Source organism: Typopeltis vanoorti, chromosome 9, assembly GCF_054136105.1.
Source record: "Typopeltis vanoorti isolate ZY-2024b chromosome 9, IOZ_Tvanoo_1.0, whole genome shotgun sequence".
NCBI classification, from domain to species: Eukaryota; Metazoa; Arthropoda; class Arachnida; order Uropygi; family Thelyphonidae; genus Typopeltis; species Typopeltis vanoorti.
This window is the reverse complement of record NC_143557.1, coordinates 129,161,598-129,188,202: the sequence shown is the minus strand read 5'-3', so window position 1 is coordinate 129,188,202 and position 26,605 is coordinate 129,161,598. Positions and strand designations below refer to the sequence as shown.

Here is a 26,605-nt window from a genome sequence, read left to right as displayed (position 1 = left end):
TGTTTCATTAGAAGCCGAGTTATAGTGCCAAGAGTGACAATGTGTTTTGACGAACGGTCGGAAAATTGAGTTTCAAACAAAAAGCTGCGTTTGACTTTTGTGTTAAACTTGGTAAAAGTTTTACCGAAACGCAGCAAATGCTTCAAAAAGCATACGGTGATGAATGCTTATCCCGTACTCAAATTTACGAGTGGTTTAAGCGATTTCAAAGTGGTCGTGAGATGCTTGAGGACGACGAAAAGCAGGGCCGTCCAAAAACTGGACTGAGCGAAGTTAACATCCAAAAAGTGCGTGATTTCATCAAAGAAAACCCGAAATCGTCCGTGAGGTTGATTGAAGATGAATTGGGGATTCCAAAATCAACTGTGCACAACATTTTAACCGATAGTTTGGGCCTTTATAAATTGAATTCGCGATTTGTTCCCCACAAGTTAACCGACAACCAAAAAATGTATCGAATGAATTGAACACTGCAAGGACATTTCCTTGAAACGATCGTTACTGGTGAAGAAACGTAGTGTTTTGAGTATGAGCCCGAAACAAAGCGCCAGAGTGCTGAGTGGAGACCACCAGAAGAGGGGCACATCCGAAAAAAAGTCGCTTGGAGAAGTCAAAAGTAAAGACAATGCTGATTTGTTTCTACGATTCCAAGGGCATTATCCACAAAGAATTCGTTCCGCCTGGCCAAACGGTTAATGGCGAGTTTTATCTCGAAGTTTTGAAGCGATTGATAGCGAGAATTCGTCGCGTACGGCATGAATATCGTGACGACCGACCATTCGTCAAAGCACACTGTCGCTCTTGGCACTAGAACTCGGTTTCTAATGAAACAAATGTCATAAACAGTTGACACAACACTAATGAAGGTTGCCGCTTTCAACAACAAAAAGATACAACAGGTGACGCCACTAGTTTCTTCTATTTTCTAAAAGTTCAGTTTCTTTTTGGACAGAGGGTATATATTAACCTCCTTTGAATCGCTTTGACAGAGCTTACATTCTGGCAATTCTGAGCAATGGAGTTCTTGCAGTATTCAACACGATAAGGGCCTAAAAAAGCAGTTTATAAAAACTAATTTCTCGAAATGCGATGACGTTGGAGTTCTGATCTATTCCTATAAAAATATATTTTGAATGAGTTCAGATGAAGATCACAGTGCAACTACTGTTCATTTCTTTATTCAAACTCCTTTTTTTTTCTAAAATTGCAAGTATGAAAATACAGTCGAATATATTTCAAGTTGAAAAGATACTCATAATTGAAATACAACACTAAACAAAGATTTCTTCAAAGTTGTTACATCCAAAAAAAAAGACTAATTCATCATCATTCGGTTCGCATGATGTATTCTCAGGTGATGTACAGAATAAGATAATACTATAGGATTAAGTTTATTTACTAACTTTCTAGCAACAATATTCTTCCAAATTAATTTGGTACGTTTTACATTTTAGTCTGCCAAAACTCTGCAAACTTCATCAATGTGTCGTTTTGGTTTTCTCCTAGCTATTTTCTCTACTGTCATAAAGACATGTTCTCTTAACCCTTTCTCCTCCCATTCTATTAAAGTTGACCATAACCACCTGAGATTAGCTCGGATCGCACATTTCCGAATGCTAACAATATCAACTTCTTTCCTAATATCTTCATTTTTAATATTATTCTGCCATTGATGTCATCTGTCCACTCCCATTCAATTTCTCTGAACGCTCAAGTTTGGTTCCTAGCGTCTTACATGAACTGTTTTATTTCTAATCTAACAGATCCATAAGTTAAAATTGACCTGCACACACAATCTTGAGTGCCGCTAGTTTAGTCTGTTAGAGATTGTAAATCAATTATACTATTCTCTATAGTATAAAATTATACTATAGAGATTGTAAATCAAATATTGCTCTGGGTAATGTTCCCATGCGCATACATCTACAGCCACAAAATACCCATCTTTAAATATAGTAAGCCAGCTGCATTAAATTATCTAAAACTCCTGATGAGAGGACTCAATACGACTAAGGATAGACGAGAATTGAATGAATGGAATTTTCCAACGATACCCTATAATTGTGGTGTTTTGAAGAGCTACCCTGAGATTATCGTCTTTACTTATTTCCTAGCATCTTATCTTCTTATCCATAAGACATTTTTTTTTCGTTTTCCGTATTTTGAAACTTTTTTACAGATAAGTTTTTCAACTTTGATATCCATTACTATCTTCCGCATATCCTCTTGGATATCTATAGAATAAAGACTGGATTTCAGCCTAGTTTCCACGTTTCTTTTGGTTCTCAGTTCGTGGATATCGGGTTAATAAAATAGTTGATATTTCATATGGAACAGTTGGTATTTCAGCTGGTACCAAAAAACTTATGTGTCTATGACTTTTGCTAGATGTCTTTAGTTTTTTTCTGGGATTACTTTCATTTATCAGTTGGCTCATCGTTCTGGATGAAAAAAATATAAAAAAAATTTCATATTACCCACAATATTCCATATCACCTTCCCAAAATGTATTTTTTTTAATCTTTGAATAAAACGAAAATGTAGTATAAATATAAGGGAATCCATAAAGACCAGTTAAAGTAAAATTTCTGGATTATATCTTAGCCGTTTTTATTTTATCTTGCAGAAAACAAAATGGTATTCGTATTATCCAGAATTCCTCTAACTGGTAAGGTGATCTCACATTGAGCAATGAATGTCATCTTTTTCCTTAAAAAATAAACACACACACACACACACACACACACACACACACACACACACACACACATGCACATTATATCATACACGTGCGAATGGTTACAAAACTTATAAATCATCAGTGTGTATGGGAGAAACAATATTCAAGGATAAAGAAGAAATCTGTCATCATGTTTCTGCAATAGCTGAAGGTTTTTAGTCTTTTGGAGAAGGCAGAACGAGGGAGCTGTTCCAAAGAACAGATGAAATGAAACAGGAAATGTTTGGTAAACTTGAAGCCGGATGCTGGCCAGCATCAATTCTTACAGTCTTGGAAGAAAGTGAAGGACGATAGTGGTCAGTTCAACAGCACATTATTCATGAAAATATCTATAGAAGAGGTCATGGAAAAAAAGAACGTCTATGAAACAGCGATTGGAATGATTCCGTCAGATATAGATCACGTCATCAGTTATTCCATTACCATCTTCTACATACCATCCGTCTCATCCATCATATTTCTGGTGCTCCGTCCCGTATGTGACAACAATTTTCTAAAATATGGAAGATGGGGATTTATATAGTGTTAAGAACTTAACTTGTACAACGAAAAGTTATGGCTTGAGCAGAAAATGATACCTAACTTTTTTTGTTGTTGTTGTTGTTTTTTTGGAAGAAGAGTTATTCCAGGAAAACTCCCCAAAAAAAATTTACAAAAATCTGATCTTTCATGGATATCTGAGTATTATCAAACCTGAAAGGAGGTAACGTATGTTCTCTCTCTCTCTCTCTCTCTCTCTCTCTCTCTCTCTCTCTCTCTAGCTAATGAGATACGATTGTATTTTTATAGCACTGACACTTTGGCAGGGTTGTCCTTACAAATTGAATTATAGCTCAGAGATCAAAATTAAAGTCATTAATTACAGAAGAACTTAGAGTTTCAAATCTAAGATGTACTGCAAGTGCAAAACAATGGACAAATTGGAGTCAGCCAGAGCAAGTCACTTATGTAGAGAAGGAAAACAGCAGATGAACGTAAAGAGTATTCAGATATTCTATCATCATTATCAACATCACTGAGGATATATATAAAATTCCTGGCATGTGCCACAAGGGGTGTACAGGATACTATTATAGTACAAAATTGAAAGCTTCCATTGTCATTATCTTCCAATAAACAATCTTTCAAGAAATTATCTGTTATTTATCAGGACTCTAATAGCATATATTTCGGTCTTCTAAGGCCCTTCTAACTGTGTCAATCCATTCAAATCTTGCTCTTCTTCTGGGCAGTCTTTCCTTCCTCCTAGCAGCAAATGCCTGTTTCGGTAATCTTTCCCCTCTCATCTATTTAAGTGATCAAACCACCTTTCTGAATGTTAACAGTGTCAAGTTCTTTTTTAATTTCTTAATTTTAAATATGAGTCTATCATTGATGTCATTTGTTCACTTCCATGAGGTTTCTTAGAACTCGCATATCTGTCGTCTCAAGTCTTTGAAGTCTTTGTGTCATTTCTAAACCAGCTCTCAAATCCACAAGTGAAAAATAGTTTCTTACACATCTAGTTTACTGTTTTGATTAAATCTCTCTCTTTTTATTCCAGATAAAGGTATTCGGCTGAGTCCCCATTATACCAGATTTACTTATCTGTTGTGTCTATTTCCTTTGTTCATTTTGATTGTGTCTGTTTCCATATTTACTTCATCATTTTCAATAAAGATTGTGCCTAAATAGCTGTAAATAGCTTTCCCATTCATGATATTTGTTTTCAATGTTCCTACTATGTTCATAGTCGCTGATATTCTATTGCTGATTTTCATACAAAATTTGACCCGGCAGTTATGGAATTTAGTTAAAGAATCCTAGAGATTTGCAACGGATTTCCTTGAGTATATCATAATCTGCATCAAATAAAGAGCTGCGATTTAAGATCTAAAATTTTAATAACAGGTTTATTACCACTTTCCTTCATAACGTGATCCATATAGATGATGAATAATAGTGGAGATAATGTACGCCCTTGTCTCACACCTGATTTAACCATCTTCCTGTGTTTTCTTCAGTTCAAACTTCTGACTTATAAATCAAATACAGATTATATATCACTCGATACAATGTCCTGTTTACACCATATAACTGTAGTGTTTTCTTTTGGCACCTTTTCATATGCCTTTCCAGATCTACAGAACTCAAGTACGCATCCTTGATATAATATACTTTTAAAAACAACAGTGAAAATCTGATCCTGACATCCTTATACGGCCTAACCCCTATTTGTTCCACCTCAAGCTTCTCCTCCGCATTATGTCGTAGCTACTTTTCAAGTATCCTTGCATAAATCTTATCTGGACCACTCAAGAGAAATTCATATTACTCTGTAATTATCAAGTCAGTTTTATTTCCCTTTTTATGGATGAGTACTTTGAGAGTTCTACTCCAATCGTCCAGACTTTCACCTTCTAAAGCATGCTGTGAAGTCAATGTAAATATTTTGTGTCTACAGATTTGAGTATTTGTGGTCGAGTATTACTTATTCCGATTACGTTTCCACATTTCAAGTTTTTGATTACTTTTTCTGCCTCAAGTATTGATATACTCTCCTTTGCTCTTGATTATTTTCTATGCCGTTTTGCCACTTCTTGTTTTACTTAACAATCCTTCAAAATAATTTCAAACCTGATAATAATCAGATGACTCAAGCTTCATGATCTATTGCCGATGCATTAAACATCGTTCTCCTAAACATTTTCGAGTGTGGCGAAGATAATTAGCAACCTTAATGGTACCAAAACACAATTCTTCTCCATAAAGACAGATTGTATTCAGAAAATTTCCCTCAGAATACTGGATTGTATTTAGCTATTGGCATAACCCTTCTCTCACATACTCTTTACAGTCGCTTTCCCATAAACACCCTATTTCTGCTTATATCTTTTCCATATATAAATCCATGTATGCTGCTTCAATGAATTGGGGGGATGTGAGATGCGGTGATTAATACCCTTGGAGGGTAATGGATGGCAACGCTGTAGCCAATGAAGTTCTAACTGAGGCTCGGCTATTGCTGTTACCCTCCTGCCATGATCAGAGCTTTAATAGCTCAATAACACCTTATCCCTACATTGTCCTCTACAGATAACGGGGAAGATGAAAAGCATTCTTGCTTCGCCCCTTTAAGCCAGTCCTTATAAGGACTTCACTGAATTGGCTTCATTATTCCACTACTTTCATCTTATGATGTACGAACAATGACAGTTCCTGTCAACATTCATACACAATTCGTTCCAGGTCCAACCAGCATCTCATTCTCTTCTTTCTTCCATATACTTTTGACCTGTGGAAGAGTCTTCTCGTTACTGTTTGCCTCAATGCATGCAACCTTTAAGCCAACTCTTTAACACAAATATTAACAGATTCTCTGATCACTTGCTCACACATGACGCTTGTCATGTGTGAGCATAAATCTTGAGACTTCTCGTGTATTGATATAAAAATAATAAAAAATACTCTAGACATCTATAATATATTTATCTTCAGTTTCCACATCACCTTTATCATCTCTGATTCTTTTACAATACTATTTCCTTCATTTACGTGCTTGTTTCTAAAACCACCAAAACATTTTGCCACCTTCCTGGGATTTATCTTGTATATTCATACCAAAGTCTTCCCATTATTCTTCTTTAGCTACTTTTACACATTCCTTCATTTTCTTACATTTTTCTCTAAGTTCACTTGTTAAGTTATTTGCTATGAATTTTTGATACTCTTTCTTCTTTTCCATTAGTGCCTCTTTAATTTCCTGAATCCACAATGAAGTTCTGACTTTTCTAGCCTTGCAGGCAACTTCACCATATTGCTCTTTTACTGAATCAATGAATCAAGTCTCCACCGTTTGATTCTTGTTTTCATACTCTTACATTTATCCTTGAATAATTGTTGTAGATTTGAGTCTGAAGTTCACTTATAAAAGCGGCTCAACTTTGATTCTTTTTAAAAACTTTTGTACAATTTTTCTTTTAAATATGAAATTCATTTTATTCTGCACATAATTAAATGATCACTTCTTTTCAAATTCCATTTCAAATCCTCTGTAATACTCTAGTGTTCTGAACCAGCATGAAACTATTGCTATGAACAATAACACAGTCAATGAGACTTCTCTCTCGTGTCTTCTCTTCATGTGAATTTCTACACATATTTATATTGGAACATAGTAAAGAATCGTCCATGTCTTGAACAGAAATCCACCAGGTATTTACTAGTTTTTATTAGCTTAACTCTTTTCTCCCAAGTTTTCCAAAACATTTCTTTATGTTTGGTATTCATCTCCTATTGTGCTGTTAATCTCCAACAAGGACCAACTTTTCCTTTTTCTTGTCAGCTGTTTTTTCTAATGAGTCGAAAAATTCCTCCACTTCTTCCTTAGTGGGTCTATTGACACAAATAATTTTCATTCTACAATTTCCCATTTTTATGTTTCACTCTGCTCGTTATTTCTTGAGAATCAAAAAGTCACCCTTATTTTTAGTATTGAATCCTGTAGCTATTCTGTCCATTCCCGGACCATCATTGTCTGAGTATAACATCTTGTAAGTTAGAAGAATCTCATATGTTTTGTCTTCTTTGTTTTGGTAACACCTATTATGTCGAATAGGCTTCTTCGACGTTTCTGGTGCCGATCTTCAATTCTGCTGATGTTGAACTTATGAAATTTCATCAGGTTACACCACAATTTTGTTTTCGTTTAAGCCAATATAGAATGAAATGGTATTGGTTGTATCTCAAATTACCAACATATCCTCGTTCGTTCAGTATCCAAGTTGATAACCACAAATGATTTCCGATCTTCACCATGAGTAGGTGAAGATTGGAAATCAGGCATGAATCCCTTGTCAGTTTTCCACTTTCTTTAAAAATCTACATGGAGATTTCTTCCTAGTTATTTCATTTTGATCCCTTATGATATCCGGTTACTCCAACATTGGCGAAGAAATCTAAAGAGAGGATGTCGTCTATCAGGATGAGTAGTAAATTTCTAGAAAGGAAACCCGTGATCCAACGCCAAAGGGGAGAAGGAAGAGCAGGTCGGCGCTCCAGATGCTTGCTTACCAAATTCCCGATCTGTTATTTATAACATAATAAACGTATCTAGAGCAACGAGCAGACTCAATCAAATGCCCTAGAAATGCGAATAACTGCGTACGTTTCTCCAAACATTTACGTAAGTTGTGTCAATTAATTAGCTAAATGCTCTTCTAGCTAATTACTGACAAGCAGAGAAGTTGACCGTTGATAATGTTCTTCATAATTTTTGAGAGACACATGAAGCAAGAGGAATTGGACAGTAGTTTGGTTCCTGACTTTCATTACTTTTTTTTTCTTGGAATAGGTTGAACATATGCATGCTCTTATACTGTAGAGTGGATGAGAATTGCGTGGGAAATATGGAAAATGAGATATAAGATAAGTGTAAATGCTGATAAACAAGTTTTAGCACAATGGGATGAACACTAATGCAGGAGTTGAAGGAGAAATATGATGCCAGTACAGGCAGTCCCCGGGTTACGAACGAGATACATTCCTGAGAACGTCTTTAAGTTGGATTTGTATGTAACTCGGATTCCTAATGAACAACTCATATGCGGTAATAATAATAATAATAACAATAATATGACTCATATGTGGCAATAATAATAGAGTGTACTACTGTAATAATAATAATAATACCCCCTGTATACTGTAATAATAAGTTACAGAAACTATTGTGCTCTTTCTTTTAATTGAAACAAACAGAACATAAAAACAAACTCATACAAAATGTTTAAATAGGAGATAGGAGAAATTTCATAAAAGAATATTAAAGGTTGCATCAATGTCTAGCTTAATGGAAGGGCATTTTTGAGGCAAGAAGGTAGGCTTACATTAATCGGAAGATAATGGTGGAGATGGTGCTGGAGAATCAGGATTTGATTCTGTTGCTGAGGGGACGGAGAGCTTACCACTGAAGTCGGTTTCTTGAAAAAGGTATCTAGGATTGTTTACATAGCCTTTCTCCTTTTTTTTTTTTCATTATAAATGGCCTTATAGCAGCTGATGTTCTTCCTAACTGCACGGTAAACCTTTGGAAACCGCTCATTAGGATCTTGAGACGAAAGGCTTCAGCTAATTCTTTTGCCGTAAATTTTATTGGCTCTGGATCTTCTGATTCTTCGTGTTCTTGTCAGTTGCTTCTCTATCTCCATAAAGTCTTCATCGATTAATTCTTGTGAATAGGACTCTCTAGTAAGTCAATGACATCATTTTCATTTATGTCCAATTGCAGTGCATTGCTGTTATCCACCACGGCTTTGCTGGCTTCGACGATGTCTTCTTCTGTGAAGCCACGAAAATCATCACAGAATTGAGAGCACAGTTTGTTCCACACCCCTTTAACTGTTGATTGCTTCACTTCCTCCCAAGAATCAGCAATGCTTTTGATGGCATCATGGATGTTATAATTCAGAACTCTCTCAAGGTCATCGTATCATTTTCCGTAGCCCTGAATGTTTGCGAAAATGTACGCTGTAAAGGCGTACATTTTCGAAAGGTCATCTTTAGATGACCTTTCGAAGGTCATCTAAAGATGTTGGATGTCCAGGAGCATTGTCCAGCACAAGCAGAATTTTAAAGGGAATTTTCTTTTACAAATAATATCGTTCCACGGCAGCAATAAAACAGTTCAAGAACCAATCTTCAAACATGGCAAGTGTGACCCAGGCCCTTAAATTTGACTTCCAAATAACGGGAAGAGAGCTGCTTTAATAATGTGGGGAAGTGCGAGTTTGTTTACATGCGCGAAAGAAACTAGTTACCGAATTATTAATTTAATTATTTAATTATTAATTATCCATATGCCTTGAGAGCTCGTTCGTAAATACGGAACGCCAAGTCAGGTCGTCCGTAACCCGGGGTCCGCCTGTATTCGTTTTGGGTGACGTTACAATAGTACTGTTTGGATGTTAGATAGGTCGAAAATACTGATGGGGTAAAGAAGCGGCAACAATGGCCCGGAATCGTTAGATTCCACTGGCATTTAAACTGGGGTAAGATTTCTGCCTTTGGGCCTTTCAAAATGAGATTTAGATTTCTTGATTTGTTTATTATTTTGGTTTTTTTTATTATTATTATTATTTGAACTTCTACAGCAAACTGTAGTGTAGGGTGAGCGAAAAACTGAACTTTTAATATCGAGCAGCTTGACAAGTTTGGCACGCTTATTGAAAAACTAAAACTTGAATAGAATTGGGGAACGATGGTCTTCACTCTAGTAAGGATAATCTTTTATTCGTGTGAGGAGGTGTTTGAATCCTGATAATACAAGCAGTATTAGCACTTACTATACGAGGCAGAGTTGTTAGGTGAAGTTGGTTCCTAATGAAGGAAACTTGGACGAGGTGGGTTTGAGCTACCGAGAGGAAAGACAGCTACACCGTGTATTCGAAAGGGGGTGCTTGTTAAGAAAAGGTTACGTGTTAGAAATATGTGAGAATTATTTAGTATTCTGATGGATAAATGGACTATCTGTGTTAGTCTGTTGCTAATAGCGAATACTTCAACATCCCTATCATCTGATCAGTTGAAGTGGAGAATGAAAGCTTTCCGGAAATTTTCATCCAGCAAATAGGAGAAGATAAATTCAAATTTTGTCATTATCTGACACGCTATGTCAGTTCTAATGAATGCGTACTTCCCATTCTTGTTATGGAAAGGAATGGTATAAGGTATAGGTTGCAGTTTGAGATGAGCTTATGAGATTCCATTAGGAATAATGGGCCTAGAATAACCGACCAGAGAATACAGAAAATACAAGCAACTAACAGAAAAATATACACTGAGATAAATGAGTGTACTGTAGAGTTACCCTCTTCCTGAGTTTAGAATTCTATGGGCTACGTAAAATCAAAATAATATTCAACGCCAAATTTAATTAAAATCCAGCGAGTTAAAATACACATACGCGCGCGCACACACACACACAGAGAGAGAGAGAGAGAGAGAGAGAGAGAGAGATTTATGGTGATTGCCTGTGTGGGGAACTTGTTCAGTCTATAGTGCAATACCTTACGATGAGTAGAAACAGGACTATTTGAAATTTTTGATTTTTTTTTTTTTTTAATTTTCAGAAACGCATATGGATACCTCCATCTAACAACCTTAGAGCGATTGAACGAAGAGAAAAGCATTGTTTTCCCATTCTAGTTCAGTCGAAAACATGTCATTTGTGAAAGTATGTTAGCACGTGTTTTAACATATTTGGACAAGAGTGTGGAGAGGAGAGACTTGGTAAACAACGACTATGGAAAAAGATAAAGAAAATTCACGCAGTAGAAACTAACCGTGTCCGATATAGAGAAAGACAAAATCACATTTGCGGTTTATTCAGGATTTTAACAAGCAACAGCTGAATTAATGCTAGCAACGACTGCAGGAATAAATATTTATCTCAAATTTCCTCTTTTCATGGAATAAATATATCTCCAAAAGAGAAATGTCGTCTTGCCTAGAAAGTATCGTGGAATTAAATTAGGATGGGAGGAATGTTTTTTTTTTTTTAATACAAGAAATAAGACAGGTGTTTCTTTATAAAATGCAATACATTTTATAAACAAACAGGGAAGGTCGGTTTGGTATCATCGATAAAGCCGTGAGGATTTCTTTCAATTTAATAAAATATATACGAGAGTAGGAAAGAATGAAATTTCAGAAATAAGATTCACCAACTATCAAGAGTCGCAAGAGGGTAAACGAGCAACCAGTTACGAAGGACTGGACTTTCTCTTAAGAGAGAGCATTATGTTGTTAAACCCGAAAATGCGTCTGTTGCACTTCTGTCCTAGGAACAACAAAAACTCAAGTTTGAACCTCGTCAAGGAAGCGAAGAGTACAGGCATTGTCGACTGAAGCTCAGCTAACCATTGTTAGATAAAGATCGATTAAATCGGGAAAAAGCAAAAAAAAAAAAGTTCCTTAATCTTCCCTCCTCCGTGCTGGATTGGAAAACATATCCATGACAAGAACTTTTATTTTCATCTGTTGTAGTATACTGTGTAGTATGTATGTTTATGGACAGAGTTCAGTATAGTTCAATGTTGAAAGGCACTCCAGGGCCTCTTTTGACACTTCGTGTATCTCCTTCATTTCTTGTGAAAGACCAGGGGTCTTTCACAAGAGGGGGCCCATTTGTTGGCAAGTTCATAGCCCATTGTTGGTTTCAAATTTCGTGAATTAAAGTGCTGGACCAGAAAAGCCTCTGGTTATGTCCCAAGATGGATACCTTGACTTCAGCAGCGTTCTAGGGGGATTTATGAGTGAAGAGACAGTAGGGAGTTATTTGTGATTTTCTCCAGTTCTTTCAGTGAAGCCTGCCTTCTTCGTATATTTGGTGTTGGAAAGCACTGGTAGCCATAGCAGATGGGGTGGATTTCAGGGTCCAGCTAATCGTGAGCATGGTTATGTTCAGTTGGGAGTCATTAATACCTGCGTGAGCACTTCTATCCCAGACTGGTGTGCAATACTCTGTAGCAGAGTAAATAATGGCCAAGTATGAGATCCTAAGTGGAAGTAGCTGTTATCCCAGCTACTTCCACTTTTTACCCAGCTATGTACTGTCCCACTGTGTAGTTATAAGATAGAAAATCTGCCTTGATAAAGTACTAAATAAGCTTCCTTCAAATAAAATGAGAATTAAATAAAGGGAATATAATTTTTATTCTCTTTTACGCTTTTGCCTAGACCATAAGTTCACAAACTTTTTCAGGCCACCCACTTTGCAAGACATAAATTTTGAAACGCCCCCCCCCCCCCATTATAACAGTTTATCGCGTTTTTACTCGTAATATTAAATTATATAAAATTGGGTTTATTTTTGTACAAATCAATTAGAAAATCGGTTTTATATATTTTATATATATTTTGAAATGAAATATAACGAATATATTTGCTACTGTAAACATAACCTATTATATACGCATATAGACATGCTCTATTTTCTTATTGACATAGAAAATTGACATCTATTTCTATCTGACATGGTAAATATTCAAATGATTAAATAATTGAAATAGAAAATTGAAAAAAAAAATTGATCGCGTAAGACGGGCATAAGATGAATTAAAATGCAATATTTACATTTTAAATGATTATCTAATCGCAAAATCACGAAAATAATTAATTTTTAAATATATATTATTAATTTCTTCTATAAAGAGCCACCGACCCCCTAGACCGCCCCCAAATGCTTCTGATCCCACTATAGCCCCCCCCTAGAAGGCTTCAGCGCCCACTGGGGGGGGGGGGGGGGGGCAGTACCGACCACTTTGGAAACCTATGGCCTAGACCAACACCATACCATTCAGACTTTCGAAACCAGATTCAATGGAATGGGATTGTTAATCCTTATTCACCTATTATATTGCGTGTATTCTTCTGGAAGGTTTCCAGGATGAAACTCTTCAGTTTCTGAAGAAAAAAAAAATACTGCCATCGCTGTATGAGACTGGTTAGTTCACCTGCAATTGAAAATCCATAAATAAAAGGATCTTGTTATTATGCTAATTTTTCGTTTAAAATCCAATACTGGATGGATCAATAATCTCCTTTATTAAAAGTACAGCATTTAAAGTATTTTTTTTATTTATTTATTTAATTTTTACTGAGTAAAATACTTTTTACTGACAAAAAATTAATTAAATAAATAAAAAAGACTTTAAATGCTGTACTTTAAATAAAGGAGATTATTGATCCAGCCATGTTTTATAGCCAAATATAGAAAGCAACTTAAAAGTTTAGAAAATTTACCAGAAAGCTTATGATAATATAACCATGAACATCAGCGTTGTCTTGGTACTTAAAAGCTCTGCCAGTATGTTTGCCTTTTATTAGTGCTTAAATTAGGTTTCACTGGCCTGACAGGCTGCTTCTAATCGTTGATTCTCATCGGAGAACAGAAAGAAACCTGAAAAGAGCAAAACAAAATCAGCATATCACATGCTCAAAACCAACATCTTTGCACTCAGCGTACATTGCATACAACAGCTCAAAAAATTAACAAATCTAAAACAGACTTTTCGTAAGGACGAAATGCAAAAAAAAGATTTCTTCCTGCTCAACTTTGTAGTCGAGCTTTGGTACCTCCCCAAGGCCATTGGGTGCAACTTTTGTCCGTCCATATTTCTTCCTTGCTTTAAAAAAAGGCTGACCTACTGGCAGTATTCTTCTCCTCAACCTCTTGCATGGATGATCAAAGTAAAGTACCCTCCATACACTTTACCAAGAATTGCCTCAAAATAAGAAGAATCCTGAAAAGCGTGGACGTAACAATTCATTTGTTGATGGTATTCATCCGATTAATTATCCTATCATTCGATCGTTCTTATTTCAGTTCTCTCAAAATTCATGGTCATCAACATCCCACTTCATCATCACTCTGAGCCTCGTTAATTAAGCAGCAAATATGGTTTTAGTCACAGCCAATATTCATCACCACCGACCTTTGGACACAAATCATGGAAACCTTTGGAGAAATACTTAAAATTCCTGTTTGTTCTTCACATTTTATGGTCTGCCTTCTACCACAATTTGCAATTAGGTTGCCTTTCTCTCTGGTGGAGCATTCATGGCTTAGTCGGTATTGACTGAAAAAAAATTCTAATCAGTTTTGGAAGGCGAGAAATCTTTACAAGGGCTTTTCAAATGAAGATGGTTTACATAAGTTTCTGAGAGAAAACCTCGCCTTATAGGTGGGAGACTAAAACCCAATTACTAGATGGGTTTTTTTCATCCACAGAACAAGTAACAGGTCTGAAGAACGGGCGCAAAGCTTCAGTTTCATTGGTCGAAATTCAAAATAACATGACCAATTTTCTTCTTCTGAAATATTTCCACCAATGCTGGAGTATCAGCATGACTATGAATATTAAAATATAGAGTCCTGGGCATGGGTACCCGCAGAGGGGGAAAACGGGGCACTTCCCCCCTCTTGGGATCTACTTGTGAAAAAAAAAATTAAATAATTAAATACAAATTTATTGATGTAATTATCTGTCTCCAAGCTTTGCCCCCCCCCCCGGAAAATTTTCTGCGGACGCCCATGGTCCTGGCTACTTCAGCATTGATGGCTTTCTTTTCTGAGATTTTCACACCAATACTGAAGTATCGAATCCCAGAACTCTGCACTTTTACCTGTACCTCTATGTAAATGATCTCTCACTGACCTCAAATCCTATTCATAGTCTTGCTGATAAAAAAAACCACTCCTTTCTGCATTTTCATTTGACGAACTTTACAGTACACCATCACTAGAAGTCTCAAGATCTTTCAACTCCGTCTTCTATATTCTTTAGTAAAGCGAGAATAACTCGTGAAATTCAGTGCTACAAAACACGATCCCTGCCTTTTTTTTCTCAAAAGAACTTACTTCAATCCTTACTATGTATAATATCTAAATCTCCAAAAAGGATGAAATTTCTCTTCTTGGGCCAACCTTCATCTTAAGCCTTTCTAGTACAAATAGATCACCCCTTCTTCAGTTTCCAAAAAAAAACTAAGTGCACTCATATGTTCAGGACACTACTTCTCACCTGTACAATTCTAACACCGTATAATACCCCCCCACACACACACACCAAAAAAAAAAAAAAAAAACATAGAAGAAAATATTCACGATTGTGTTTTATATTATACTATAATATTAAGCCTAAAGAGACTACTTAATTATCTGTTTATAATTCCAGACTATCTTTTTTCTCCATATTATATATACATATTTCCCTATTTTGTTTTACTTTTTTTTGTTTGCTTCATTTTTATACATCGCTTTCTCTATTACAAATGTGCTAAACCTAAATAGCATGAACATTGTTTAGGTTTTGAACACAAGCCAAACTGGCATATTGTCTCATCAGTAAACAGTGCAAATAAAGTTCTGCTGCATCCCTCCAGTGTTACTAGATGATACCATATGCTCTGGGTTCCGTTGTTGGCTCCCGAGGGGGATGGGAAGTCAGAAATTTATCGCTAAGAAAACTGCGAAAAAGAAAATGGCTACGAGTAATTATTGATATCAATTAAATGAATACATTTAGCACTTGTACACGCATACCAGACATGCCATCTCTCTTATATTCTTTCAGCATTGAGTGTTATATAAAGTAGAGGTAAGAACGTGATCAGAATTTATTTTGGGAAGTAGTGAACAAACAATAGATTCCCCCCCCCCTACTTTTTTTAACTACTGACTTGTATAACTCATTTAATTGAAGGAAGAGTGGTGTTATTTGTTATGTAAATCAAATTTACAATTTAACCTCGCTACCGGCCAGGATGTATATATACGTCCAAGTTACTATGGATGCGAAGTGCAGATTAAAATTGTAATACCATTGAGTAACCATCGAAAAGCATTATGATGTGTATCTAATTTTTAAAAAAATGAATAAAATAAAAATAGTTCTTTTATATCTTATAATATAAGCTTAAAAATAGTCAATTTTTACGTAATAAGTTCGAAATCCTGATTTTATATTAAAAATATTCATATACCATTTTATTTTTCTTATATAGAGAATATTAATTTTTGTTTCATTGCTTTTTTTTTTTTTTTTTAAATTAATGACGTCTATAACTCATCTAATAGAAGGATGAGTGGTTTTTCTTTGTTATCTAAGTCAAGTTTACAATTTAAGAGCGACCATCGAAAAGCATTTTGATGTATATCTAATTTAAAAAAAAAATTGAATAAAATAAAAACAGTTCTTTTGTATCTTATATCTTATGATATATCTTATAATATAAGCTTAAAAAACAGTAAAGTTTTACGTAATAAGTTTGAAATCCTGATTTTATAATAAAAATATTCATATACCATTTTATTTTTCTTATATAGATAAGATTAATTTTTGTTTCATTGCTACGTATTCATCAGAAACATCCAGTTACATCAAGAAGCCAATCTTCCAGATATTAAGACCTACATGACAAGCATTGCAGAGAAATTCTTCACAATCACGAATAATCACCCAAATCAGCTAGTTCGACAGGTAGCGGACTACAAGCCCTCAGATCGTTTCAAACATAAAAAACCGAAATCCTCCATCGCAAGAGAAAGCTGATACAGCCTCAATGCTCACAATGAGCGGGTAAATTACCCACAATAATCTCATCACCCACAATCTAAAATCCAGATGAAGGGATAAAGAGTCAAGGACTCAGTCCATCAACCAATTAAGTTCAAGTTCAAGTTCAACGTATGTTACCAGGAATGGAGTTGGAGATGCGGTGATTGATTCATTCAATCCAATACCCTTGGAGGGTAATGGATGGCAATGCTGTAGCTAATGAAGTTCTAACTGAGGCTTGGCTATTGCTGTTACCCTCCTGCCATGATCAGAGCTTTAATTTAATAACACCTCAATAACACCTTATCCCTACACTGTCCTCTACAGATAACGGGGAAGATGAAAAGCATTCTTGCTTCGCCCCTTTAAGCCAGTCCTTATAAGATATAAGAATGTATGCTACCGGTTTTGGTTCGAATCAATCGACCGTGAGATGAGGTGATTGAACTGAGGCTCGGCTATTGCCTGTTACCCTCCTGCCCTGATCAGAGCTTTAATAGCTCAATAACACTTTATCCCTACACAATCCTCTACAGATAACGGGAAGATGAAAAGAATTCTCGCTTCGCCCCTTTAAGCCAGTCCTTATAAGCACGGAAACAATGAGAAGAGTATAGGTGTTTGATCTGACTCCCAGTCCTTTTTAGGACTTCCAGGGTAACAAATGGCAATGCTGTAGCCAATGAAGTTTTAACTGAGGCTCGGTTAATGCTTAATGCCGTTACTCAGCCATGACTAGAGTTTTTAGCTCAATAACACTCCATCCACACAGATTCTCTTCATTCAGATGACGGGATTAAGAGTCAAGGACTCAGTCCATCGCCCAGTTCTTTTAAGAACGTAAACAATGACTGGATTTCAACATTCCAGAGGGTAATGGCAATGCTGTAGCCAGTGAAGTTTTAACTGAGGCTGGACTATTGCCATTACCATGCCATGGCCAGAGCTTATAGCTCAATAACACCTCATCCATACATCTTCTTCTACAGATAACGGGGAATATGAAAAGCATTCTTGCTTCACCCATCTAGCCAAAAAAAAAAAAAAATGGTGGACGTAACCATTGTGGTTGGAAATTATGCATTCGTAAATATGTTTGATTTTTTCCGGCGTATGATGATACAACGGCCGTGAGGCCCTTTTTACGGAAAGAACGGCACCATCTCAAACCACCCCTAATTTTATCCGGGTTCGGGACCAGCATAGCTGACGAACATTCCTATGACTAGGTTTTAAGTATTCCTGAGTTTAATCGTGTGTCTGTTCACGGGGCCGGTTTGCCTGTTCCGGGGGGGGGGTAAAAAAACCCTAATGCCGTATGAACCTTTCGTCGAAAGAGCCCAGATAAAGGTTCCTCACTCACGAACTGGAATCGAACGCAGGTCTTAGGGCTTCGTGTATGCTGACTGAGGCTTTAGGAGGGCTAAAACCCCCTTCGAATTCATTTTATTTTTCAGACAAGCTTCTTTTGATCAGTCTATTGATATCATGTAAAAAATAAATATTTGTATTCATTAATGTTGTTAACTGTAGTCACTACTTTGCTCTAAGAGAAAGACAGGGTCCTGCTGACTCTTCCCTAACTACAATACATGGATATTTTAGCCTTAGTTCCGCTGGGCTGGCTAAGGAAAATTCTCTTCCACTCAAAGCATTCCTATCTCGTAAGAATAAAGCTATCAGTAGAAGCTACTGTTTGTTTTTATAAATGTGCTTGTATAAATTACTTCAAGGCCTATTGATTTATTTATTAAACTGTGTTCACCAACTGAAAATTGTAAGTAGGCTTGGATTCTTTTTTAAGGACCGAAAATAAATAACATTTCAAAGGGAATTGGGGAATTTGTATGAGTGGCGTCAAAACTCCCTCTAAAAAAAAAATGATTAATCTTTGGAGCTTATTAAGCATGACTAACTAAAGTTAACACGAAATACTTCCTTCCACTAACGCTGTAGATAGAGGAGGGGTGAGGGGAGAGAAAAGAATTTCAACACCATCCAAAGAACAACAGACTGCCTACTCCCAGGTTGTAGGCACGTGGCCACAATTTCAGCCACTGTTCCGGTGCATGCGAGGAACGCTACCAGGGCATAAGTTTAGCACAACCAGAAATAGTCTCTTTCAGCTGCTGCATGTCTCTACCAATGTAATCTCACTTCCACACGTAGGGTTCGAGAGTAGTTAGGACTCCCGTTTCTGCGATTGAATAGAGAACTACGTTCTGTTTGAAGACTTCTTAGGTGTCGGACTACAAAGAATCTACATAGAGCTCAAAGATATTTTTCTTCGCTGACCGATCTTGCGTCAGGAATTTGACCTCCCGAATACCAACAGGTAAAAACCTTGGTCATCTCTGCAGTGAGTTAAAATTATCGCATGTTCACTTTTTTATTCAGCTTTTGTGTTGGATTTTTTTTAAATTTTTTATTATTATTTTTTATTCGAGTGGGTTCCACGTGGCTTTACACACTAGAAAGAGTGCGTAGTTTTCCATCTTTTTTGGTGCGTATTTGAGGCATTCTCTGCAATGAGATGAATTCATTTTCAGTGTGTTTTTGGCGTAGTAGATTAAAGCTTGTTCTTATTTAAATAGATATATGAAAAATAAATAAATAAATACTCATTTAATTAATTCAGATTACATATCTTAAATGAGTGTTAATACTTAAGTATTATGTGTTTGTCTCGTATTTATTTTACTTGTTTATTTAGAATAGCTTAGCTTATAATAAAAACAATTATCCCAAATATCTGTCAGTATTATTGTTCTCCGGGTTCTCCTAGCGGCTGACCTTCACGATGTGCAACATTGGCAAAGAGCTTTTTTTCTTTGAAGGTCAAACAATACGAAACAGAAATGCTTTTGAGTTTGGTTGCTTTAGTTTAGCATCTCAATCAGAAACTTGCACAGAGGCGCCAATTTACAAGGTGAGGTGTGCAAATGTCCTTGTTCAATATCCATATGGGATCGTATTAAGTCCATAACTATTTTCTTGAAGAAAAGGCATCAAGCTAAGGACATATGCAGTTTGGATATTACGTCGTCACAAACATATTTCATTTTTATTTAGGATACTAAACCAGTATTTAATAAATAAATTTTTTTAAAATATCTCTGTATATTTGATGATTTTCATCCATCAATTTCGATTTTCAAACTTTAAAAGTCCCAGTTCAGAATAAAGTTATTCTTTCTCTCTTCCAGGTACTGAACTCCTTAGGTTAAAGCTTGCCGACAGCCGTGAAGACTTCTCAAAACTTCTCATTCCCCGAAGAGACGATATTCCACCCCACCAACGCTCTCGCTCCTTGTACCTTCCTCCTGGCAAGGAGGCGGTGTCAGCAGAGAGGGAGAATCTCGTCTACCCTGCAGATCACGGAGAGGTTCAAAGTGCAGCTCCCCGGAGACCATCTATCGATCCAAGGCGACCTTCTATTGTTGATGTAAGAAGACCTTCCATCGCTGATCCAAGAAGACCCTCTGTTATCGACCAAATCCGTTCCAACTATCTCGATCCCTCTAGCGCCTTCAAGGTCGACAGACGGCCATCCATAGTTAATGTTCTCAATCACTCCACCACCACCACTACTACCACCACCAACGAACCCGCTCAACACAACCCTTCCGTAAGGGAGCAGGTGCTAAAAGTCGAATACACCTTCCAGGAAGCTGTAAGAGATCATTTCGACCACTACGAAAAGTCCATCACCCGAATCAACCCCAAACGGGTAGCGAAGGGTTCTAACTTTTCATCACCTTTTGTCCCGCTTTCTCAGATCTACGGTTACGGTCCTGACTGCACCCCGGACTCGGGAGTTTCCGAAGGCATGGAAAACGAAGACACTTCTCCGACGCGACCCCCTCGTCGTTCAACCCTTCCCACCGTTTTGAACTCTGACAACATTCAGGTGACCTTCGGCTACGGAAGTGACAGCGAAGAAGGCGGAGAAAACGTCCTTACGGAAGAAGGTGGGCTGCGACTGAGAGGTCAAGAGGGACCCATACGGACCAGCTCCTTGTACAATCCACACATCAAGCGACAACCTTCTGCACAGATGAACGACACAGGAAAAAGAAAGAAGAGTCTTCCAGACATTACAGCCATCGGAAATGATGTCCGAGATAAGCTTATGACACGCGAAGAAATTGCTGTTTTGAGTTCACAAAGGAGGGAGCAGATTAGGCGGGATGAGGAAGAGGCACAGAGGCTGCAATCCAACCCACTGCTTTACGTATTCAGTCAAGAGCTCAGGGTAAGTAAAAACTGTTTTGTGTGAAAATACTGAGATAAATGTTTACGCATATGAATCAGTAGTTTCAATCTTACACGTTTTATGAATAACATTCGCTCACTGCTATGTCACAAGCATCATGAGTTCAGCAAGTCCTGTGTTATCTTTATATTATAATATCGTGATGAAGAACATCATATGGTGTCCTTGATTCATATTATTTGCATAATAAATATTTATTGTATTTCAGAGAATGCTAACATTTTTGACTGAAATATAAAAAAAAAAATTATATTATTCTAAATATTTTTATCCGTTATTCGGCAAAAGTTCAGATTTTTTTTTCTTTTCTTTCTGACTGCATTTATGCATGGCAATTAAAACATATAAAAACAGGTTAATGAACATGTCCGTGCCTAAGTGCTATTCGAATACAGCTCGTCGGAAACATGCAGTGTGCTGTGATGGAATATAAAGAAAAATGGTATTTAGTCACACAGTTAAAGCAGTTTTTATATATCGCTAATTTTTAAGATATTTTGATAGTTTAAATTAATTTTTCGAAATATACCTTTTTTTTCTTATTATAATATTTGTATTGACACTTATCATTGTATTCATACTAATATAGGCAATTGGGGAGAGGAGATCAATGCCCTTGGAGGGTAATGGATGGCAATGCTGTAGCCAATGAAGTTCTAACTGAGGCTCGGCTATTACTGTTACCCTCCTGTCATGATCAGAGCTTTAATAGCTCAATAACACCTTATCCCTACACTGTCCTCTACAGATAACGGGGAAGATGAAAAGCATTCTTGCTTCGCCCCTTTAAGCCAGTCCTTATAAGGACACACTAATATAAATTTAATGCTAAGATAGATAGTATTGGGAGATTCAGGGTAACGGATGGCAATGCTGTAGCCAATTAAGTTTTAACTGAGGCTCGGCTATTGCCGTTACTCAGCCATGACTATAACTTTTAGCTCAATAACACCCCATCCACACATATTTTCTTCAATTAGATGAAGGAATAAAGAGTGAAGGACTCAGTCCATCTTCCCCCTCCCCCCCAAAAAAATACTAATATAAATATAAATATAAATAAATTTAACTCATTTTGTATTGGTTAGTTTAAACTTCCATATATAGGTTATGAACATATCTACTGTCCGACCACCGATCCGAGACCCTCTGCTGGCAATGTGCCAAGAAGAGTTAATTCATGTTGAAGGGGGAGAAAGGGATTAGACGATGTACGAATTCGTTACCAACAGGCGAAATCACGACGTGTTTTATACGTAAAATTTCCCAACTGTTGTACAAGCAAATTAGTTACCAATTTAAAAACTAGAATTTTCAAAAAAGAAAAGCTAATTTTCCGACGTATAATAATAAACACTATTAACAATATTCTTTTTATAAAAAATATTGTTGCCTCAGATTTTAGTCTCACTGAAAATCCATTTCCAAGTTGTATTGAGCAACAATGAGAAATAAGTTCGAGTGAGAAGAAAAAATGCAACAGCAGTCTGACAGAACTATAAATGATTCTCAACAGTTTAACTGTTTTTGAAGAAGATTCATCTGTAGAAGAGATAGATGTAAAGCTAAAAACCCAAGAATATGAAAAAAAAAAAAAAGATTCAGATGTTTTTTTGTTTTTTTTTGCTCAATAATCAGTTATAAAATAATGAATTATACGTATAATACTATCTTAAAAATTTAAATAAAAAATACTATTGGATTTTAAAATCCAATACTAGGATTCTAACAAATAAACGAAACCATCTGATTGGAGCAAAACTATTTATTTTCAGAGAAGTTAAAAAATGAGCAATTCACAATTGGATTTCCTAAACAAATTGGAGGATGGAACAGTTTCATCTTCCAACGCGTTTGATCTTTTTCTAATAAAATGCTGAAGCTCTAATGCGATTATTTCCGGAGAAAGGTGTTTCGAAACACACCCAGATGTGCAGTGGGATAATTCAAGGCTGCAAAGTACTTCCTCCAGGTTAACTTACTGTAAGATAAAAGTTAATGAGGATCTCTAGAAAGGATGCACTCAGAAAAACAAAGAAGATAGTTTTTGACTGCATTAAACGGAAACAGTTCCCGTGTGATAAGTGGGAAGGGGTAGGAGAACATTTCTTACGAAGATAAAATGATTTGGAAGAACGAGAAAAAAAAATCAAGTAAAGCGAAGGGCACAGCAATGAACAGAGAGTGGGAGGTGATAGGAAGCAGAGCTTGATAGGATGAATAAGAGAAGTGACTACCCAAACGGTGTGAAAGAAGAATAATAAACTGCACGTGCAAAGTTGAATAAGGAGTAAACACAAGAACATTTCGAATTTATAACGTGCATATTACTAACAACGAATGCTTGGCTGTAATGAGGAAGAACCCCCCCCCCTACTGACGAAAGAGCACGTGTCAAAAGGAGGGGGCGTTCGTGTTTTGAGAATTCGCGTGGGCTCCATCTCAGTTTACAACTGGATAGTTTTGCAACAAGTTTGGCTTCACAATTTACAAAATACGTAACCAGAATTTTTGAATCGTTAAAAAAAAAAGTCTTATAAAGCCAATGCTCTAAAGATTTTTATTATTTTTTTGAGTGATGTCCTTTAAAAATTGTTTTAAATTCGGTGAGCGAAGAATTTCATCAATTTATGGTTGAAGAAGAAACACCTGTCGATAAAATTTGGCTTACGGTGACCAAAGTAGATATTCTGGGGAAAACTATTCTTTTTTTTTTTTTTTTTTTAATTTTAAGACCATAGCGCAAATTATCAGTTAATAATTTTTATGAAACGTGTCTGAAAACGTAACAGAATGCTTCTAGTAAATGAGAAGTGAATGTTTCATCATCACAATGCACCAGCGCATTCCATTATTTGCCAGGATATATACATACAGGAAAAGGAACATAAAAAAAAAAGCATCAACCATCGTCGTATGCTGATCGTAGTTTTTTTTTTTTTTTTAAAGGAAGGATATTTGCTTAAACCGGACACGATAAAAAGAAGAATATTGAGAACTATCTTGAAAGGAATACGTTTTGAATTATATCTATCTGTAAACCCATAAAATATAAATTCTGGGCATTTTATAGCACTTTGTACATGATCTATCTTGATGTCAGTGTGGTTTTTTGTTGTTCTTTTATGATTTGGAAGACAGTAAGTAGTGTTTTAGAAGTAGACTTTCTATAAAGAGGAACTTAAGTTATATTTTTGATAAGAAATGATTGTGAAATTGAAACAATCAGAAAGGAAGATGGGTTAAAACAGGACGGAAACCTTTTAACACTACTGCTGACTGACGACTTATCTGCTACTTATGCCAAATGGCAGAAGGTAAGGTCATATCGTAACCCACGACGATCTAAAGAAATTCTGGCAAATAAGGCCTAGCTAAATAATAATAATAATAATAGTTTATTTTACCAAAAATAGACCATTTGGCTCTCGTTGTCCAATGAATGTCAAATAAAATTGTTCGGTAAAAATCCACATAAGTGTTGTTAAGATACTGTTACTTATTGTTTTAGTAAAACGTTGGATGTCACTGTTCTAGGAAATTAATCTGAACAAGCAGCCACCTGGCGTATTTTGTGTCTGTATTTTCAGTGTCACATTTAGTACTTGCCAAAAGTCTTAAAAACGAAATCTAAATATCAATATTGAGTGAAACGTTTACTGTGCAGAAAATTGGTGTTTTTTTTTTTTTTTTTAGAAACGAAATTGATAACATGGTTCACCTATTATCAATGCATCTAATGAGTTTGAAATTTTAATTTTAGTAAGGCCTTATTATCAGAATTCTATCCTGTTACTTTAATTAGTAAATGAAGTATTGGTTAGAGTGATTAATTATTGTTTCGATGCTTTATATTCAGCCAAAAAAAAAAAAAAATTTCAGTAAAATTTTACTCATATCAGAAATTTTATTTAAAGAGACTTCGAAAAGCTATCACCTGCTGATCTTACTTCTTCACTCTTCAACTCACGGTCTTGACGCTGAATTTATGCCAAGAAAAGAATCGATAGATTTGGTTGTCAGAGTTAGCAACATCAGTTGCTAACTCTGGCAATCCTACGTGCAAGTACAGTTTACGAAAACTGGATCTTATTAGATAGAATTGCATTAGCTCGTTATATTACTTTTAATATATGATGCATGCTATATAACTTTTAATATATTGTGCATACAGTATTATTTTATGCATGTCTCGCAATGTCTAAGCACCTGCCACGATCCCTAGGCTATTCGTTCAGTTGTTTATACGCACCGATCATTACTCCGGTTGGACAGATTTTAATGAAATTTGGTATTTGGGATTTTAACTGACACTTTCCCAGCGTTTTCCAGTTTCGTTGAAATCGGACATGTCGCAGTAACTAAGTTACAAAATAATACGAGACTTCCAATGGTGCTTGGAAGTCTCGTATTATTAATCGACTACATACGTCAATGGTGCCGTATGTAGTCGATTTACCATTATATGTCAGCTTTTTTTTTTTTTTTAGTTAAAAATGGTTAGTCAATGAGAATAGGGAAGAAGATCACAATGAATTTCAATGTAGCTCAGTATTTCGCAAGACAGTTACCATTCCTTTGAAGTCCAAGATGTGTGTCATCTTAGCGCAACCAATTCTGATTATCGATTTTAAAGAAAAGAAAAATTCTGCGCTTTTAACAAATTACCTAGCAGACAATTAAGAATCCAATGAATACTTGATTCGTCCGCTACTTTAAAAGACGATGTTGCATTTAATGAGACTGAAGAGTAAAATGCACATCATACGTCTTTCAGACAACACAAATTAAAACGAAATAATAATAATATGTATATTAAAAAAAAAAAAATTTTATCTTGCATCAGATGGCAAAAGTTAAGCTGCCTGCGTTGATCTTCATGACCCATTTCTCAGATCATGTTGGTAAGCCTCTGACAATTATCTGTATCTTTTTCTTATATCTTCCTTGCGACCAATCGATAAAATTATAATCATATAGATTACAGAAGATGTATGAGTAATATTACTGTCAGTAATATTAAGCGATTAACAAATAACACAAAAGAAAAAAAAAAGGAAATTTGGTACAGAACATCCTTACTCAAATATAACCCACAAACCCGTTTTTATCTATCTTAAACAATTAGCTCATTTCATTAATTTTTAATTACGGTTACAGTTTACTGTACTTTTATTTATGAGCTTTATGAAATTAATAAATAAAAGTACAGTAAACTGTCCACGCGGTTAGCCTACAATTATATGCCTAGGAAAGGGATCCTTGGTTCGATTCCCATCGCCGACATGAGAAGCTTAAGGATCTTTCTCAGACATCGCCAAGTTATCCGGTGTTGGGCATGGACAGCAGGGTTTTTCTTTCAGTTTATCTGGGATTTTTCATCCCGCAAGCAAGCAAACCGGTCCTGTGAACACACGCAGCTACAGCCATAGAATATACCGGGAGGCATAGAACTATTCACCTTATCCCCGGGACTGGTACGACTTAGGACTT

At 36.0% G+C, this 26,605-nt stretch overlaps 1 protein-coding gene across 1 annotated transcript in view; it reads left to right on the top strand.

The window, feature by feature from the left end:
* The window catches only part of LOC150103537 (junctophilin-1-like), a 157,275-nt gene that overhangs the window by 113,851 nt on the left and 16,819 nt on the right, over window positions 1-26,605 (top strand). The window contains exon 5 of the mRNA XM_090398272.1: window positions 20,043-21,091. Coding sequence (XP_090254398.1) covers window positions 20,043-21,091 — 1,049 coding nt within the window. The remainder of the gene's footprint in view (window positions 1-20,042; window positions 21,092-26,605) is intronic.